This window comes from Onychomys torridus, chromosome 6, assembly GCF_903995425.1.
Source record: "Onychomys torridus chromosome 6, mOncTor1.1, whole genome shotgun sequence".
Lineage (NCBI taxonomy): Eukaryota > Metazoa > Chordata > Mammalia > Rodentia > Cricetidae > Onychomys > Onychomys torridus.
In genome coordinates, this window is record NC_050448.1 from 8769150 (window position 1) to 8786970 (window position 17821).

Consider the following 17821-nt stretch of genomic DNA (forward strand, 5'->3'; position numbering starts at 1 on the left):
CAAATGAATCAGCCTCAGCCCCTCGTGCTGCCAAGACCAGGATCCTGGCTTTCCTTTTTTTTACTGTGTGACTCTGAGTGCATTCATTAGCATTCCTCTGCCTCAGTTTCCACACTTCTAAAACTCAAGGTAGCAATAGCATCTTTTATGCAGCTATTAACCAAGCAATTCCCAGAAACCTCCAGCATATCCAACACATGAAATTCCTGGGGCAATAACTGTTGCTGTTCTGACTAAGGTCAGAGGAATTTTCCAATGTTTGAGCTTCTTCCTGTACTCAGTGAAACCTTGAGTTTATGAAAAGAAATGTGCCAGAAGGCAAACACCTTCTCATGCTTTGGAATGAACACTTGTTACAGCACCCACTCAGAATGTGGTGGGAAGGGAAAACAGTCTGGTAGGTGAGTGTGAGAGTAAACTACAACAGCTTTGTAGGCCAGGAGGCCAAGTTTAATTCCAGCTCTGTGGTCTTGGAAAGTTCACTTAACATCTCTGAACCTCAGCTTCTTTACATGTGTATTCAGCATAATTATATTTGGTTCAGAGGACCACTGTGGGAACTGCGTGAAAAACACTCCTGACACAAGACATAGGTTAAGATTTTTGTACGAATGTTTTGTTGTATTCAGGAATGGTGAGAGACTAAGTCACCAAGGATCATTTCTTTTACTTTTATAGAGAAGTTTTTTTTATTCTGTTTTCACTAATATGCCTTCCCCATCCACCCCTTTGAGAGCTTTTTCCTGAAAGCACCTTGTTCTTTGTATTCTGGCTTTCTGCCAGCTGTGAGATTGTCAGTGGTAACTGACCTGGCCAGCCCCGGGCAGCATCCCAAGGGAGCACCTTGTTAGTAGGGCCACCACCACTTTGGGACCTCTGCTTTCTCCAGTGGAGCCTGTGGAGACTGCCCAAAGCTCTGTCTTTGGAAAGATGGTCTTACCTGTATTTCTTTCTGTTGTTGTCTTATTTTCCTATTTGTTGCTCTGATAAAACACCTGACCGAAAGCATCTTGGGGAAAGAGGGGTTTGTTTGTCTTAGAACTTCATGCTGCAGACTATCATTGAGGGGGGAAAAATAAAAGAGGAAACTCAAAGCAGTTAGTCTGATTAAATCTGTAAAGCAAGAGCAGAAAGAAACACTTACACTTAGCTATGCTTTTTCACCTATGCCATCCAGGACCATCTGTGCAGGGAATGGTGCTGCCCATGGTGGACAGTCTTCCCACAGCAGTCAACAGTCAAGACAGTCCTCCATAAACACGCTAACCTGATCTAGGCAGTTCCTCAGTTGAGGCTTCCTTCCCAGGTGATTTCTAAGTTGTGGCAAGTTGACATTTAAAACTAACCACCACAATCATTAAGTATAATCCCTTCATTACTATCAAGTGGTTATATGAAGGCTTGTCTAAGATCTAAACAAGACCCATAAGATAGATACTTGTCAGGTCTGCATAGTAAGCTTCAGGCATGAGAGACACAGAGCCCTAGGAGTGGTTATTCACCAAGAAGACGGGCACATTAGCTTTGCTGCCAATCTCCACCCTGCCGTTTTCTGCCTTAGTCATCTTGAGCAAACCCTGATTTTTTATTCATCAGCTTACTCATTTACAAAATGGGATAATAATCATTTGAGAGATTGAGTCAATTCATAAAAAGAATTTATAACAGTATCTAGTGATCTCTGGCCATGGTAGCATGTGCCATAACAGTATCTGTTAATTGCTGGGCATGGTGGCATGTGCCTGTCATTCCAGCACTTAAGAAGCAGAATTATCCGTAGTTCAAGGGTAGTACAGTATACACAGCACAGCTGAGGCCAGCCTGGGCCACACGAGATAGTGTCTCAGAAGACAAACAATGAAGGGGAGGGGGTACCACACTACTCAGTGAGTCCCAGAGAGCTTGCTTTTGCAGCAGGGGTTCTGGCTCTGTGTGCGGTGCCCTGAGCCCTGTGGACGGAGGGTTTTAAACCCTGAACCGAGGTTAGAGATGCTGCTGAAAGGCATCCCCACTTGGTACAGACCCCTCCCCCTGTGCTTTTCAAGAATGGAGAGGACTGCCTGGTATCTGGTGCCTACCACTTCTAATGTTACAGAACAAGATTAGAGTCGGACAGGCTCTAACCCTTGGGTTATCTAGAGTGCCTTTGATTACATACATGCAGAATTAGTAGCCAAGGCCTGCCTGAACAAGCATCATGGGTCACAGGCCTGACCTCCATCATTCAGGGTCTTCTCACAGCCTCTTTTGTTATGACTGGTCCATGTGCCTTGTATTTCACAGTTTTCTTAGTTATGCCTTACCTAGTAGATCCACAATAAAGTGGTTGCATTGGGACATTCATTCACATGACATTGAAATGGGACTGTTTCCATTTCTGCTTTTGTTTTCTTCAGTGAGCCGCTTGAGCAGACCATCACCTGCACAGTGATCTCTAAAAGCAAGAACAGCGCTGGTCAGACAAACTGGCTTACCTGTGGCCATGCCTCCTTACAAACTCATGGGCTTTGGCAACACATTCCTATTTCTTTCTTAACAACTCCTAATGTTGAAAAATGTATCTTGTTATTGATTCAGCCCTTGTGATATGCTACATTCAAATACATTCTGCCAAATATCCCAAATGCCTTCCTCATCAGCACAGGAAATGTTTGAAGAGTTCTCCTTTCTACAGGACGTAATTCGGCACCTTCAATGCCAGCTCAGACATTCTGGAATGGCCCTCTCTGTGAATGCAGTATCCATTAACTAATTGATACCACACTTGTTTCCATGGCACTCAGTCCCAGGGTCTCTCACGGGGGCTTTGGAGTGTCAGGGCGGGAATTAAAGGGTTTTATCTGCACTTGACATTTATGCTGAGCCACAGAGCCTTGTGTGTCAGGGATGACCACTGCGCCATTCTTGCTCCTCTGGGTGGTGCCTGGAGAAACCCTAGTAGCTGTTCCTGGAGAAACCAAGACTTGGGAGGTGACCAGGAGCTCATGAACAATTGCAGTAACAACCATTCATAGCAGAGACGGGATTAGATTTCTTCATTAAGTTTGCTCAAGGCAAAATCAGCCTAGAACCTTCCTTCCCCCTTTTATTCATGAAAGATCGGCTTGCACATGTGTTCTCAGAGAGCTTAGCCTGCTGATCAAAACGTGCCCTTCAGTAGAGACGAGGCTTCCTTCCCACCTCATCTACACCAAATAATAAGGTGACGACTGTATCACCCAGGGAACATGCAGGCCACTGCGATCCTTCACTCCCCAACCAGAAGAAAAGATATTAAAACTCTATTAAGAACCAACTGAATTTCTGATTTTAAGGAATTCAACTTTTGGCAGTGCCTCCCAGAAGATACAGATGAGAACTTCTAGCCCACTCCTTGTGAGTGGCATTATCTGTTAGAGCAGTCATCTGGCTGCTTAAAGACATTCTCTCTGATAGCAGGGCCATGGTAATCATTAAACATAATTCAAATGCACCCTAAGACTACTACTTCAATCTTCCTCCTCATTCTTTCCAGCTCAGGTTTGCAGCCCTTTTGTATTTTCCTACTTTTCTCCAACATGGCAAATAGTTATATCAGGACCTGCAATTGCAGGGGACTGTGATTTGGTTGCTGTTTGCTTTTGCAACCTTCACGATCTCATTTGGCCATTCTGTGAAGGGCTTCTGGCCTGTGAGAGATGCCTCAGAAGGGCAGGTCTGATTTCAGTTTCGGGAAGGCTTCCTTGCACTCGGTCCTAGTTTTCTGTTGTTGTGACGAATACCCTGACTAAAAACACTGTAGAGAGGAAGGGTTTATCTAGCTCAAAGTTTCACCTTGCCATCCATTGTTGCATAAGGTCAAGACAGGATCTCAACTGGCCAGTCACATCACATCCACAGTCAAGAGCAGGGAGAAGCAAACCAACAATGCTGCTTGCTTTCACTAGCCTTTCTCACTCTGCACAGCCCAGCCCATGAAGTGGTGCTGCCCAGAGTGGGCTGAGTCCTCCTCCATCAACTATCAAGACAGTTCTCTACAGACATGCTCATAGGGAAACCTGAAATAGACAAGTCCCAAAGTAAAACTTGTGTCCTAGGTGATTCTAGGCTTGTCAAGTGGACAGTTAAAATTGGCTAGCACATTCCCCGTGGGTTGTTTTTCTGGCTTTCAGTCATCAAAGCAACAAATATGAGCAATGACACAATGTGTATGAGAAACACACAAGGCAAGAACTGGAGGACTGAAGGCGGCTCAGCCAGTGAAAGGGCTTACTGACCTTGCAAAGAACGGTGGTTGAGTCCATAGGAGCCACACTGGGTGGCTAACAGCTGCCTGTAACCCCAGTGTAGGGGGATCCAACACCGTCTCTTCTGGCCCCTTAGGGTAATGTGTGTGTGTGTGTGTATACGTAAATTCATTCTGGCACATATACATACACAAATAAAAATTAAGTAAATAAATCATTTTTAAAAGATAAAACCTAGAATGGAGACACACAGTAGCTTTCAATCTAGATCACAAAATTGATAAAACTAACACAAAAAGTAATATAAATTATGATGCAATACATGTCATTAGTACTGATTAGATGAAAATACCAAAAAGGTTTAAAAGAATGGTGTGTTAGCATCTTCTTTCCCCCACCCCTGCCCCAAGGTTTTCATTCTGTTGAGTTCCAGACACCTTTCCTTTGAAAAGAGTCGCATTCTACAGCCCTGGCTGATCTTAAACTCCCGGTATTCCTTCTGCCTCCGCCTTCCCAGTACTGGGTAGGATTACAGCCACTCAGCATCATGTCCAGCACAACATTTCACTACATGTACCTGCCAGGTACCATGACCTACAGGAGGCTGAAGTTGAGCAGGAATTGAGCATTGGCCTTGTCCTCTAAGAGCTGCTTGTAGAGAAAGCCACCAAAGGCAGAATTTTTCTTTGATGTGTTTTGATATGTCTCTTCCAACAGCCCCATGCCCAAAAGGAGAGATCATAAACATCTTTCTAGGAAAGGCAGCAACCTTGAGACACACAGTTGGAAACTGGCAGGGTGCCCTCAGAAGGCTGGGGAGGTAATTTATTTTTCTAACTTCACGGCGGGAACTGAAGCCCTGGCAGATGCCTCCATGTGTGACCAGTGGCTGATCTGAGTGAGATCGTTATTAATTATTAGCCACTTTTGAGTGTCTTTCTCAGAAGCTGCAGAATACTTGGGAAGCCCTACCTTCTTTGGTTGTAATCGATACTGTGTGTGCCTTGTGTGGGAACCTGAGTGGCATGTAATTATAAAACGGTATTGATTCCTGGCAGATGGACTGAAAAGGGACAAATCTTCCACATAAGATTCAGCTAAATCTTCAAAGGGCTTGATTATTTTTTTCCTGAAGAAAGAAACCAATAAGAGTAACAAACTTGAAATGTTAGCTAAATGAGGGCTATTTCCTGCCAGGAGCCAGATCAGTCAGTACACATAATTATTTTATTCTCTGGGCTGGCACTAATTCACATCAGCTGAGTGTTGGAAATGCCTCTGATTTGGGTCTGCATTTCAAATTATTCAGTCAGTTCCTATGATGATGTTTTCCCCTTGTGTTCCTCTGAATTATTTTTTCTTTGAAACAAATAATTGCTTGTCTGGGATCATCACACCCCTGTTTTTCCTTCTCTTTGTTACAGGATGCTCCTTAGCCCAGAGCTCCACCCATTCTCAAGTTCACTGTCACAAGAACCTCCCTCTTTCATGTTTGCATGCTTATAATTCCTAAGTCGTTTGTTTTATTGATTGATTGATTGATTGATTTGCTAACTTACTTATTTATTTTGGGATTTTTTTGGGGGGTTGTTTGTTTGTTTTTTGGTTTTTTTGGTTTTTGTTTTGTTTTGTTTTGTTTTTTGAGATAAGGTTTCTCTATATAACAGCCCTGGCTGTCCTGGAACTCACTCTGTAGATCAGGCGGGCCTCTAACTCAGAGATCCACCTGTCTCTGTGTCCTGAGAGCTGGGATTAAAGACTTGTCCCAGTCGTTTTAGAGTGACTAGAAATCTGGAACCTTTCTTCCTTTTTGCAACTTCTCCTTCCTTAGCAGTAAGGGTAAGAGTGGTACCCAATCTGCCTTTGTTACATCGTCGATGCCCTCTTGGCTCATGTCTAGGAAGGCCTCACCCTGCCTTGTTAGTATCTAATAGTTGTTGGGGGCCTTTTGAAAATGCAAGCCCTATTGCATCATATGGCTGCACAAAGCCCTGCAGGGGCTTCTCATCATGTACAGGGCAAGATGGATAAGTAGTTGTCAAGTTTGAGTGCCAAAGGGTAGCTTCTTTCCAAAAATTCTGAGGTCACTGGTAGACAGCACACACTGGTGAACTAGAAGGTTGCAGCCTTGCTAGAGAAACAAGGCTTCTCCCAGTCCTTGGCATTTGAGGGCCTGTGGCAGACAGCTGTGGCAGAATGGCTCTTTCCCTGGTCTTGCAGGGCTGACTTGTCAGTGGGATGAAGGCTCTTCTCTCTGGAACATCTCACCCCTCACCATGCAATGAAATGCCGTGAGAATGTCACAGGGAGTGAATGGTCCCTGGTCTGTTTTCTCAGAACCTCCTAACTGAGGAAAGAGAAATCAAAGCCAGTACAGGTCTGACACAAAAGACTGTTCCCCAAACAGATGCTACCAGTAGTACTGGAGAGCACCTTGTTTTAAATGTGATCCTGTGCATCATGCATTGCAAGATGTTTGGTATATCTGCCCCCATGCTAAGTGCCAGTCATGTGGCTCCAGTTACTAGGAAAGCCACCAAAGCCATTCACATGCCCCTACACACTTTCTAGAGTGTTCTGCAGATGAGGAATGGCCCCACCCCTACCTGAGGAGCACCTGCCCTGAGCTTGGTTCTCAGCTCTCCTCAGCGCCCCCTTTCCTTTTCTGAGAGCAGAAAGAGGAGCCAGATTATTTTGGTTTTTTTTTTTTTTTTTTTTTTTTTTTTTTGCCACATTTCCTCTTTCCTCATCTACAGAATAACTTAGGTCCTGGAGCATACGGCTGCTTTTGAAGTCCAGCTCTGCTACTTACTGGGGCAGACCTTAAACAGTAACATGACTTTGAACAGTTGCTCTCCCCATGCCTCAGATTCGAATATAAACTGAAGATAATGACATCTACCTCAAAAAGGCGTACTTGAAGATTAAATAAGATAGACACGTAACATGTGGATTGCTCTATCCACTTTTGGGCAGGGCAACTGTATAAGGTGAGGATGATGATGAGGTGATGACTGTGTTCCTTTAGCCTAGGGTCTTACCTGAGCAAGAATGTGACATCCGCATTTACAAATGAATCCTCCAGCAAACAGAGAAGCAGCTTGGTATAAGCCACAGAGATGTGGTCTGTAAGTTCTGTTCAGTATGTAGCCTTGAATATCCACACAACTTATCTGAGTCTTATCTTTGGAATCTTTGTATGGCACGATATTAGAATGACTGAAGATGTAAGTATTGCAATTGATTCCAAGGGTCTATGACAGCTCAAATATGGCTGGTCTTTTGTAGCCTGGTTTGGCAATCCCAAATGGCCACAGAAAGATCCTGTCTTGGTGAGAATCCACATCCATAGCAAATGTCAACGTGGTCTACATAACTCCAGATCTCTTGATATCACCCTCCTTTCCAGTGTGTCCCCCAGTAGCCCAGGAATAAAAGCCCTGGAACACGTGGGTATCTGTCCTTGAGAGCTGATGTCTGTCACGGGGCAGATCTGATGCTAGTATCACCAGTGCCCCCTGCTATCAGGATGTCTGCCTGTCACCCACAGCAACAAAGGCGAGAGAAGGAGCTTCGGAAACAGCAGGAGCGGGAACAGCGCAGGCACTATGAAGAGCAGATACGCCGGGAGGAGGAGCGGAGGCGCGCAGAGCATGAGCAGGTACGTGGAGGTGGAAAGCGCGTCCCCAGCGGGCCCCATGGGAACTACAGCACCAGCGAGCTCTGGGGTGTGGAACGCGGTCTCCAAGGACTATTCTAGTATGGATTTTGCTTTTTCTCAAGCAACCAGTTGTCACCTATTCAAACAGTCAAGTGCACAGCTCGGCAATGCTCATGCTTCCTACCCAAGCCAGGCCCTCCCCTGACATACCCAGAAGTTCTGACTCCCCTGCATGGAACCAAGGTCCCACTCGTCCATTGCTGAAGATGAGCCGTGCTGCTCAGGCTATTTGTGTTCTCCAACTATTTGTGGCCTCTCTGACCGATAAAATCACAATGTGAGTCAGCAAGCTACAGGATGAATCTATTACAAAGACTGGGAGCAAGCTAGCCTTGCACATATATTCTCTGTCTGCTGTTGGCATAGGGCCGCAGAACTTTGCAGCACTATTAGTTCTGTGGAACCCATAACGGAGGACTACCAACAAGCTTTAACTTAGAGCTGGTTTCACCAAACCCCAATAGAGACGGTGAAATGCCGAGCCATCTCAGTCAGCTGCTACTGACGAGGGGCCTGTGCTTTGCTGTGGTGCACTCTTCCTGAGGTGTTGGGTATTTTTCCTTCCTTTCCCCTGCGTTTCCCTTGGAGGCTCTTGTCACCTCTGCAATCACTGGTTCTTTCTCTCTCCTTTCCTCTCTGTCCACCTTCCCTCTTCTCTGCTGCCTGCCTCTCCAGGAATACATCAGGCGACAGTTAGAGGAGGAGCAAAGACAGTTAGAGATCTTACAGCAGCAGCTACTGCATGAGCAAGCTCTACTTCTGGTAATGGGGGTCACGGCCAGCGGCCCTGCCTGGTGTTCCCGAGTGCATGCCTGTGTGCGTGTGCGCGTGCGCGTGTCTGCATATATATGTCTTCTTTATGTTTCCTCATTCTAACATGCCAATTAAAAATATGAGGTCTTCCCTTCCAACCTCCTAGACCTCAGAATCTCACAGAGGCCTCCTATAATTTCCTGACCCCATTTGCTAAGTCCTCAACCATTTAGCACACTTTATTAACTCCCTCTATTTGCGAAACTTTAGCATGAATCCAACCTTATTATAAGTTCGAACTTCATTCAAGACCCACTGTTTTTATTGCAGAGTAATTTTTAAAGCCATTTGCAACATGCTGGAATACAATCATAGCAAATGCACCTCGGCCATGGAGCCTGCTCAGCCCTGCAGTCATTTCTCATTTGCGGCTGTTAGTACTGCCCTTACAATGGGAACAGTTTGTTTCCTGCTCATGGCATATCCACTGGGAGAATTTTTATTACTACTATTATATGGCTCTCCAAATGGGCTTCTTGGTGTAAGCTCTTTCATCTTTTTTTAATTCAATTTTTTTATTCGATGGCACTCTGGGTTGTTGTTGTTTTTTTTTTGTTTTTTTTTTTTTTTTTAACCTTGTACATAAGCTTGCTAATAGCTTTAGTTAGTACAGGTTTTACTTAAAAGATGGTGATCTCTGGTTGTTCATTGGTTGTACACTCTCTCATATATGTTTGAATGACCAAATAACAAAGTTAGGAACGCCCAGGGCTGAGAGTCTGAGCACCCTGCATCTAGGCTGCAGTTCTCCAGGGACATGTCGCTTCCCAAGTGGTGTTCTGTAGATACTGCCGTTAAAGCAGCTGTGTTTTCTGACATATTCTTGTGGGGACTGGCATGAGGACTGTTCTTATTGGGGTACTCCATTTGTTCACAGCTCCCCAGTGCCTCCACTGCATGCTTTGCTGCTGCTCAGTGTGGTGATGTGGTTCCCTGTGGTCATGTGCCCTTTCTCTGCTCTTCCCGCTCTGGATAGGAATACAAGCGCAAACAGCTGGAAGAGCAGAGGCAAGCAGAAAGGCTTCAGAGGCAGCTGAAGCAAGAGAGAGACTACCTGGTCTCCCTCCAGCATCAGCGACAGGAGCAGAGGCCCCTGGAGAAGAAGCCACTGTACCACTACAAGGAGGGCATGAGTCCCAGTGAGAAGCCAGCCTGGGCCAAAGAGGTAAGGGAGGAGGGGTTGCTGAGTCCACTGGGCAGTTTCTCCACTCAGAGTTCGTTCACTGGGAGCACAGACTCCAAATAGTGCTGCACGGTTTGAAGACAGCCCAATGTAAGAGGCACACTCACATCTGGAGGCCACAATAATGTCACTGCAGAGAAATGGTTTTGTACTGGGGCTGTTCATGTGTGTTTCCTCTGCACCTTTTCAGGGAAAGTGGGTCTTTATAGGGAAAAACAACAAAAATTAGTTTTCCTTATAAAAGTCTATTTAGAAGAACGAGGGAGATGGTCTGCTTGGACCTTACAAGCACAAGGACTTGAGTGTAACACCCAGTACCCACATAATAAACCAGGCATGGTGGGAAATGTTTATAATCAGAAATTAAGAGGAGGAGGAGTCAAGAAGATATCTGGAGCTCATCCAGCCTGTCCTGATGTCTGCAGCCTGAGACCCATCTGCAGACCGTCTCAAAGCAAGGCTATGGCAGACACCTGGGAAGGGATAGCTAAGGCTGGCCTTGGGCTTCTGCACACATGTGCATGCACACACACACACACACACACACTCGTGTACTCACACATGCACACCTTCCTCATACCACACTCATACAAAGAATCCTGTTGAATATGTACCATGAGGACTATTAGTGGAGGAACATGATTTATACCTTACAGGATTCTGGGAAGGATCATATCGTGCCCATAACCCAGCTGCTGTTCTTAGACATTGGCATGCTGCTCGCCCTGCCATGTTCATTGTGTTCTCAGAGGTGTACAGTGGGCCACACCCATGTGGCTAGGGTGTGCATTTCAGATACAACCAAGACTAAGGTAGGATTTTAGGGTATGGCTCTGTGATGAGCTAGTTATAAAACATCATTTGAAACTATTTGAATTGAAGAAAAGATAAAGGGGTTATAACCAAATGGATAAAGAAAAATCAGTAACCCAGTCCAGATTGATGACTCTTCCAGGAGTCACTGAGTCATCTCACATATGGGGACATCAGTCTCCAGGTCTGTCTTTGTGACACCACTTACTTCCTTGCATTCTTATGAACATGTCTAATCACTTAGAGAGTGTTTAGGACTATTTCTTATTTGTAAGAATACCTAAGAAATATTTCTTTAGATATTTATACCTAAGATGTTTTAAAAAATGTTACCAGAACCAGAAACAAGATCCTTTTTTCTTTTTTTCTTTTTCTATCTTGTCTTACTAGGTATGGAAAATACCACAAATGATGTCCTAATCATGGTAGCTAATGAGAGATTTCAATCAAAGAATGATATTGTCTGTAACATTTTATACCTTTATATACTATTTGAATCTTTTTTAATTGAAATTCACTATTACTGTGAAATAATGTTTTGAATGTTCAAGAACTAAGTCTATACAGCAAACATTTTGATTAGCCTAAGGAACATGTTGGACCACTTTCTGTTACAGTATATAAACATGACCCGTAGTGACTTATGTGGACCTGCTGCTGCTTTTTCTTAGATCAATAATTTGGTTTTCTGATAGAGCACTGAAAAAGCTGTTAGTTACTTCTCTCCTTGTTGTGCCGAACTACCGACGAAGAAAGCATGAGGAAGAGGGTTCCTTCTGGCTCTGCTGCAGGAGCTGAAGTCCATCATGGCAGAAAAGGCATGCAAGAGGCAGCTGGTCACCTTGTGTTCACACCGAGGAAGCAGAGAGAGAGAATGTCTGTGCTCAGCTCCTGTCTGGAACTCCAGACCACAGCATAGTACCACCCACATGTGGGGTTGGTCCTCAAAAAGCACTTTATTCACTGAGCTGTATGCCCACCCTGATGATACCCATCTTTCTGCAGCAGGAGTCTGGAGAAGACCCTCTACTACCTGACCTCTCCTCAAGCAGATGAAAGTGGATCTGGACTCTGCCCCATTTTATCTATGTTTATCTTTGCTCTGGGGAAAAGCCACTTTTTTGTTTTTTTATTTTTCTGAGACAGGATTTCTCTGTGTAACAGTCCTGGCTGTCCTGGAACTCGCTCTGTAGACCAGGCTGGCCTAGAATTTACAGAGATCCACCTGCCTCTGCCTCTGCCTCCCAAGTGCTGGGATTACAGGCATGCACCACCACCACTCCCTGCCTATGCCACTTTCCTTTCTTCTCACATAGCCACCTTCAGTTCAGTTAGTAGACAGACGTTGTCAAGGCGCAGACCCTGCCTGGTATCAGAATGATCTGCTTCTAAGTATACTCAGCTTTCTCTTTGTGAAGTGCTATTTCCAATGTCTGGTTTGGTGTCTTTCCTCCGATAATTAAGGGGAAATTTTGGTGCAAAGCACATCTGTATTCCAACCTTCCTGAAGGCTTTAAGGCAAGATTTTCTTGAGACAAAAATATAGTCTGGGCAAGCAATATAGCTCAGCAGCTAAAGACGCTTGCCTGGCAAGCTGAATCCTGGCCACCCAGGTTCAGTTCCTGGAACTCACATAGTAGAAGAAGAGAGCTAACCCCCAGAGGTTGTTTTCTGACCTCTGACATGTGTTGTGGCACACACATGTGTGCGTGCACACACTCACACACACACACACACACACACACAAACTATAAAAATCTGAATTGTTACAACCTTCTCATGGAATTATCATGGATGTGAGTTAAGGAACTGCTCTAATGAGCCAGCAGGGGGAGGAGAGTGGTGTGAGGCATTGCCTTGCATGCTGGAACAGCACAACCATTCTGTTGACCCTAAAGAAATATAGGACAATGTAGGATAAACCCAGAACAAGTCTTAGCCCTTTGGAGTTGACCAAGGTCTTCCATCTTGTCTGTCGATGTCCATCTTGTTAATTTAACTTTCAAGTCCCCTGTAACAGCCTGTCTGCTGCTGTAAATATAGACTGACTGATCATGACTTTTTATCTGTTTCAAAAGAGCCACTTGTTCTCTTAGCTTCTCATGGGACGTCCTTGGGCTGAGAGAAACCCCAGAGAATAAGACATGACAGGGGAATTAAGTGGGTTGGGAGGGGGGAGGGGAAAGAGAGAAGATGAAGGGCTAGAATGTGGACCGCAGGAGGCGAGTCAGAGGGAGGGGCAACAGAGTCCACACTGGGAACAGAAAGAATGGGAGGATCAGTGTATTTTGGGTAGCAGGGGGAGACAATTGAAAGGAAAGGGCCCTGAAGAGAAAAAGAAAATGATACAGGAAGTCTGGGTAAGACAGGCATGTCATTAAGCAGCATCCAGGACGCCCACGTGCCTATCAGCAACATGCAAAGAAGAGCAGAGTTCCTGTGTACCACCTCTCCCTCGCCAGTCCTTGGGTGGCTCTTGTCCCCTGTCTCCTGAGTCAACCCAAAGCAAGTTTCTATTTTCCTCTATTCTGTCTCAATGCCTACCATAGTCCCCTTTGATTATCTGTAGTGCACACCATTTCCGTGCCTGATGCCATCCATGGCTTTGTGACTAATCAGGAGGATATTAGCTCAAGGAACATAAGACAAACTCTTAACAGGCTGTGAATGCCCAGTTAACTGAAATAAATAACTCAAGTTAATGGGTAAGGTAAGGGCAAGGGCTCAAGTGTCTTGCATGTCTTTGCTTACTGGAAGAACTTCTCAGAGAAGGAGAAAGTAAAAGAGAAAAGAAAAGGAAGCATAGGAGAAAAAGATCTTGCTGCAAAATAAAAATGGCAAGTTTGGGCTCTTTGAATTCATTCGAGGGACATAAAAACGCCTGTGTGGGTGACCACAGAAAATTCTTACTGGAGAATGCACCAACTTCTAGCCACCGAGGCTCTTTTGTCCTTTGACTTCTAGGTAGAAGAACGTTCAAGACTAAACCGACAGAGTTCACCTGCCATGCCTCACAAGGTTGCCAACAGGATCTCTGACCCCAACCTGCCCCCAAGATCGGAGTCCTTCAGCATTAGTGGGGTTCAGCCTGCCCGGACACCCCCAATGCTCAGACCTGTTGACACCCAGGTATAATGTCTCTTCTGTTCCAGTGAACATTTGTGCCCAGGAAAGCTTATTAAAAGTCTAGAAGATTCTAGCATGGCATAGAACCAAAGAAGTAAAGACCCTTAGCATAGCATTCAGAGGGACAGAAACCTCTCTGCATTGAGAGAAGAGGTAGAGCTGTTGACCTTGAGTCAACTTCAAAGTCACATCTTGGTAAAGTGGCTACTGTGGAGATCCATGCAAGTCCTGCTGGGTGGGGACAAGCATTCTTGTAGTTACAAGCAGAAGAATTCAAATTCATATACAGACCTCTGAGGTAGACTGTTTACACATATTCCTCCCTTCCTTGAAATATGGGTGGAAATCTGAATGCGAGAACTCAGATGGGCTTGGTGAGGTAAACATGAGACTTCTGAGCCTGTCACGTTCTCCAGAGCAGCGGCCAGTGGCACCCATGAACTTGGTAAAAATGAATATTCCTGTGTTGTTTCAGACTCGCTGACCAGAGACTCAGGGTGAGGCCTGGCAGTCTGACTTTAAAAGCCTTCCAGGTTGATCATGGTGCCCCTTAGAGGCTGAGAAGCCCTGTGGGAAGATATTTGGAGGGGAAAGATCACTTCACTATTAGGAAAGAAGCTTTCTGGTTAGTTCTGCATAGATGAAATTCAAAGTGAAATAGAATATGGAAATTCCATGGGGTGGGGGGAGGTAATACAACCTTTCTCACACAAACATCTTAAATTTCTTCCCAGCACACAACTGTGGTAAGGCTTCTTCAGTGTATTTTCAGGTCACCTTTGAAAGATGCTCTGTTGTTTGAACTGGAGCTTAAAAGAGTCATGATAAAAACCAAGGCTTTTTTGTGTTTATGTTGGCAGTAATGAACAAAATTCGAAATTTCTCAGCACCAATCAGCTTAATACACCTTCCCCTGATTGTTTTTATCTGTATATAATTCTCTCTTGCAGACTCTTCAAAAGAGAACATTTTTACAAGGGTTTCTCTTCTTTGTAAAACCTTCTGCTTTGACCTTATAATGAACCTTTACCCTATTAAAGGGGAGCATTGCGGGGAAGTACCCCTTCCGAAATGATGGGGAAATAAAAGTGTAGACTTTCTAAGAAGGCATTCTTTGAATACTTCATTTTTTAGGGGTGCTTGGAATGGTCTGCTAAAGTGAGTTTGGGTTTTGTACTAGATACGTTAATGTGTTTTTTAATATTACCTAATACATTTATGATATTTACTTCAGTATGAACATTCCAAGGTCTACTCTGGATGAAGCAGAACACTCACCAAAGCAAAGCTTGCTTGTCACTGTAACACTCCAACAGAAACTACAGACAGAAGAGGGCTCGGCAGGCCATTGTACAAATCCAACAGGAAATCAATATTGCTTGAATTAGCAGTTTAATTTAGGAAGCACTCTAGATCCCTGTTTTTTCAAGCCATGATTTATTGCTTACAGGTTAGGCCCAGAGATGGACTCAGGCTCTCATAATGAATGCCATATACACCCTGAGGCAGGATAGGCTTCAGTATTTACAAGACATATGTGAGCATTGTAGTGGTGAAGGAATCCCTCGTACCCTGGATTTGGGTGATTTTTCTTAAGAGGCCAAATGAAAATCCCAGAAGTAATTCCTGCATGAACAACAGCACTCCATGCCCAGTTGTTGAAATAACTCAGAAACATCCTGGTATCACAAGATGGTGTATATTCTCAGTAGTGATGGCCCTGTACAAATCAGAACCCTGCAGGGCCTGAGGAGATAGCCCATTCAGTACAGTACTTGCCATATAAGGACCAAGTTCAATCCCTCGAATACACATAAGAAAGCCAGGCATGGCATGCATGCTTGTAAACTTAGCACTGCATCAGTGGGTACAGGGGAATCTCGGGGCTTGTTGGCCAGCAGCTTAGTCAAATTGGCAAGTTCCAAGCCAGTGAGAAACCCTGTTTTAAACAAAATGAGGGCCATGTGTGGCACAAGCCTTTAATCCCAGCACTCAGAAGACAGAGACAGGTAGATTTCTGTGAGTTGTTAAAGGCCAGTCATGCCTACACTAAATTCCTGGCCAGCGTGAGCTATACAGAGAGACCCTATCGCAAGAAAGAAAGAGAGGGAGGCAGAGGAGCGAGGGAGGGAGAGAGAGAATCACAGACTATAAACCAGGTAAACATTCTGAAGTTGACCTCTGGCCTCTACACATACATGTGCACCTGCACACAAGCGTACACACACACACACAGGGTGGGGGAGAAACACCTAAGGAAGGAAGGCATACACTGCAGAGGTGAGACACACAGGCTCTGGGGGTGGAGCACTGGCTTCCAGCTCAGCTGTGAAATCAGTGTGGCTTATTCTCTTTCTTCCTGGGATTGCCCCCATCTAAAAGGAGGCTGGGTGTGTCTACCCCATGGTGGACTAGGTGAGTTCAGAAAAAAGAAAGACATTTAGAGCATTCAAAGCTAAGGACTTTATAAGAGGGAGCTTGAGATAGCTTATAAAATAGCTCGTGTTGCCATCCAAGAAATGCTGAATAAATGTCATTATTGTTACTACTCCCGTACTATCCCTTGACTCCTCAGCAGTTCCAGCTAAAACACCAAGCCCATTGCCAGAACCCCTGAGGAAGCCCTATGGGTTTTCTAAATTGAAGATTCTGAAGGGCTGTGAGAAACACGCTGTGCAGCCTTGTACAGCAGGAATGTCTCAGCCAGTGAGGCTTATCCCAAGTGCAGTTATTGCTAACTGGAAACTACCCTGTCAATAGCTCTGATGGAGTCCATTCCTGCATACAGAACTTTTTGCCCCTTCAAGCTATGGGCTTCTACTAATGCTGGTCCTGTGTTGTGTGCTTAGATCCCACAGCTGGTAGCTGTAAAATCCCAGGGACCTGCTTTGACCGTCTCCCAGTCGGTGCACGAGCAACCCACAAAGGGCCTGTCTGGGTTCCAGGAGGCTCTGAATGTGACCTCTCACAGGGTCGAGATGCCACGCCAGAACTCGGATCCCACCTCAGAAAACCCTCCTCTCCCCACGCGCATTGAGAAGTTCGACCGAAGCTCTTGGTTACGGCAGGAGGAAGACATTCCACCAAAGGTAGCATCAGTGCGGTGTGTCTGCGTCCGCCACCATCGGTCCCCACCACTGCTCCACCCCTTCTGCGGTTTGGAGAGCATGGCTGTGCCTAAGCGCTTTACTTCTCACACTTGTCATGGCCCCTTCTTTAAGCTAAGTCTGGAGTAGCCGTTCATCATTTTGGATCTTTGTTTTCCCACAGGGCCAAGACTCAATATGAGTGTCAGGGAAGGGCATGTCTCCACAGAGAATTAGAACTCTCCACCCCAAACACTCTAGGCCATTTTGCTCTTCATGATAGGAAATAGACTAGTGGATATTTTCAATGATTATTGCAGCTATAGCTAGACAAACCAAATATTTAGGACCCCAGCACTCAAGAAAATGTCAGGCATGGTGACATGTAATCCTAGTGCTAAGGAGATAGAGACAAGAGGATCCATGGCCAGAAATACTAGCTAAATTGGTTAGACCCAAGTTCAATGAGAGACATTCTCTGTCTCTCTCTGTCTCCCTCTGTCTCTCTCTGTCTCTCTCTGTCTCTCTCTCTCTGTCTCTCTCTCTCTCTCTCACATACACACACACACACACACACACACACACACACACACACACACACACACATACACACACACACAGAGAGAGACAGAGACAGAGACAGACAGGGAGAGAGGCAGGTAGTGGCAGAGAGATATTGAGGAAGATACCCAGCATTGACCCCTGGCTCCACAGGCATCCATGCACATACCTATCACACTCATGTGCACACATATGAAAACACATGTATGCAAACATGCAGGCTGGCCTTGCCTTTAGGCATTTAAGTTGGCTCTATGTAAGGAATGCTCCTTCTAGGCTAAGAAAGGCTCTT

At 45.1% G+C, this 17821-nt stretch overlaps 1 protein-coding gene across 8 annotated transcripts in view; it reads left to right on the forward strand.

The window, feature by feature from the left end:
- The window catches only part of Tnik (TRAF2 and NCK interacting kinase), a 423448-nt gene that overhangs the window by 337336 nt on the left and 68291 nt on the right, over nucleotides 1–17821 (forward strand). For 5 of the 8 annotated variants that reach the window (XM_036189717.1, XM_036189718.1, XM_036189714.1 and 2 more), the window contains exons 13-17: nucleotides 7777–7887; nucleotides 8623–8709; nucleotides 9737–9925; nucleotides 13721–13885; nucleotides 16732–16971. In XM_036189717.1, the coding sequence (XP_036045610.1) occupies nucleotides 7777–7887; nucleotides 8623–8709; nucleotides 9737–9925; nucleotides 13721–13885; nucleotides 16732–16971 (792 nt within the window). The remainder of the gene's footprint in view (nucleotides 1–7776; nucleotides 7888–8622; nucleotides 8710–9736; nucleotides 9926–13720; nucleotides 13886–16731; nucleotides 16972–17821) is intronic. The other 3 variants (XM_036189723.1, XM_036189719.1, XM_036189720.1) reach the window with 1 other exon arrangement.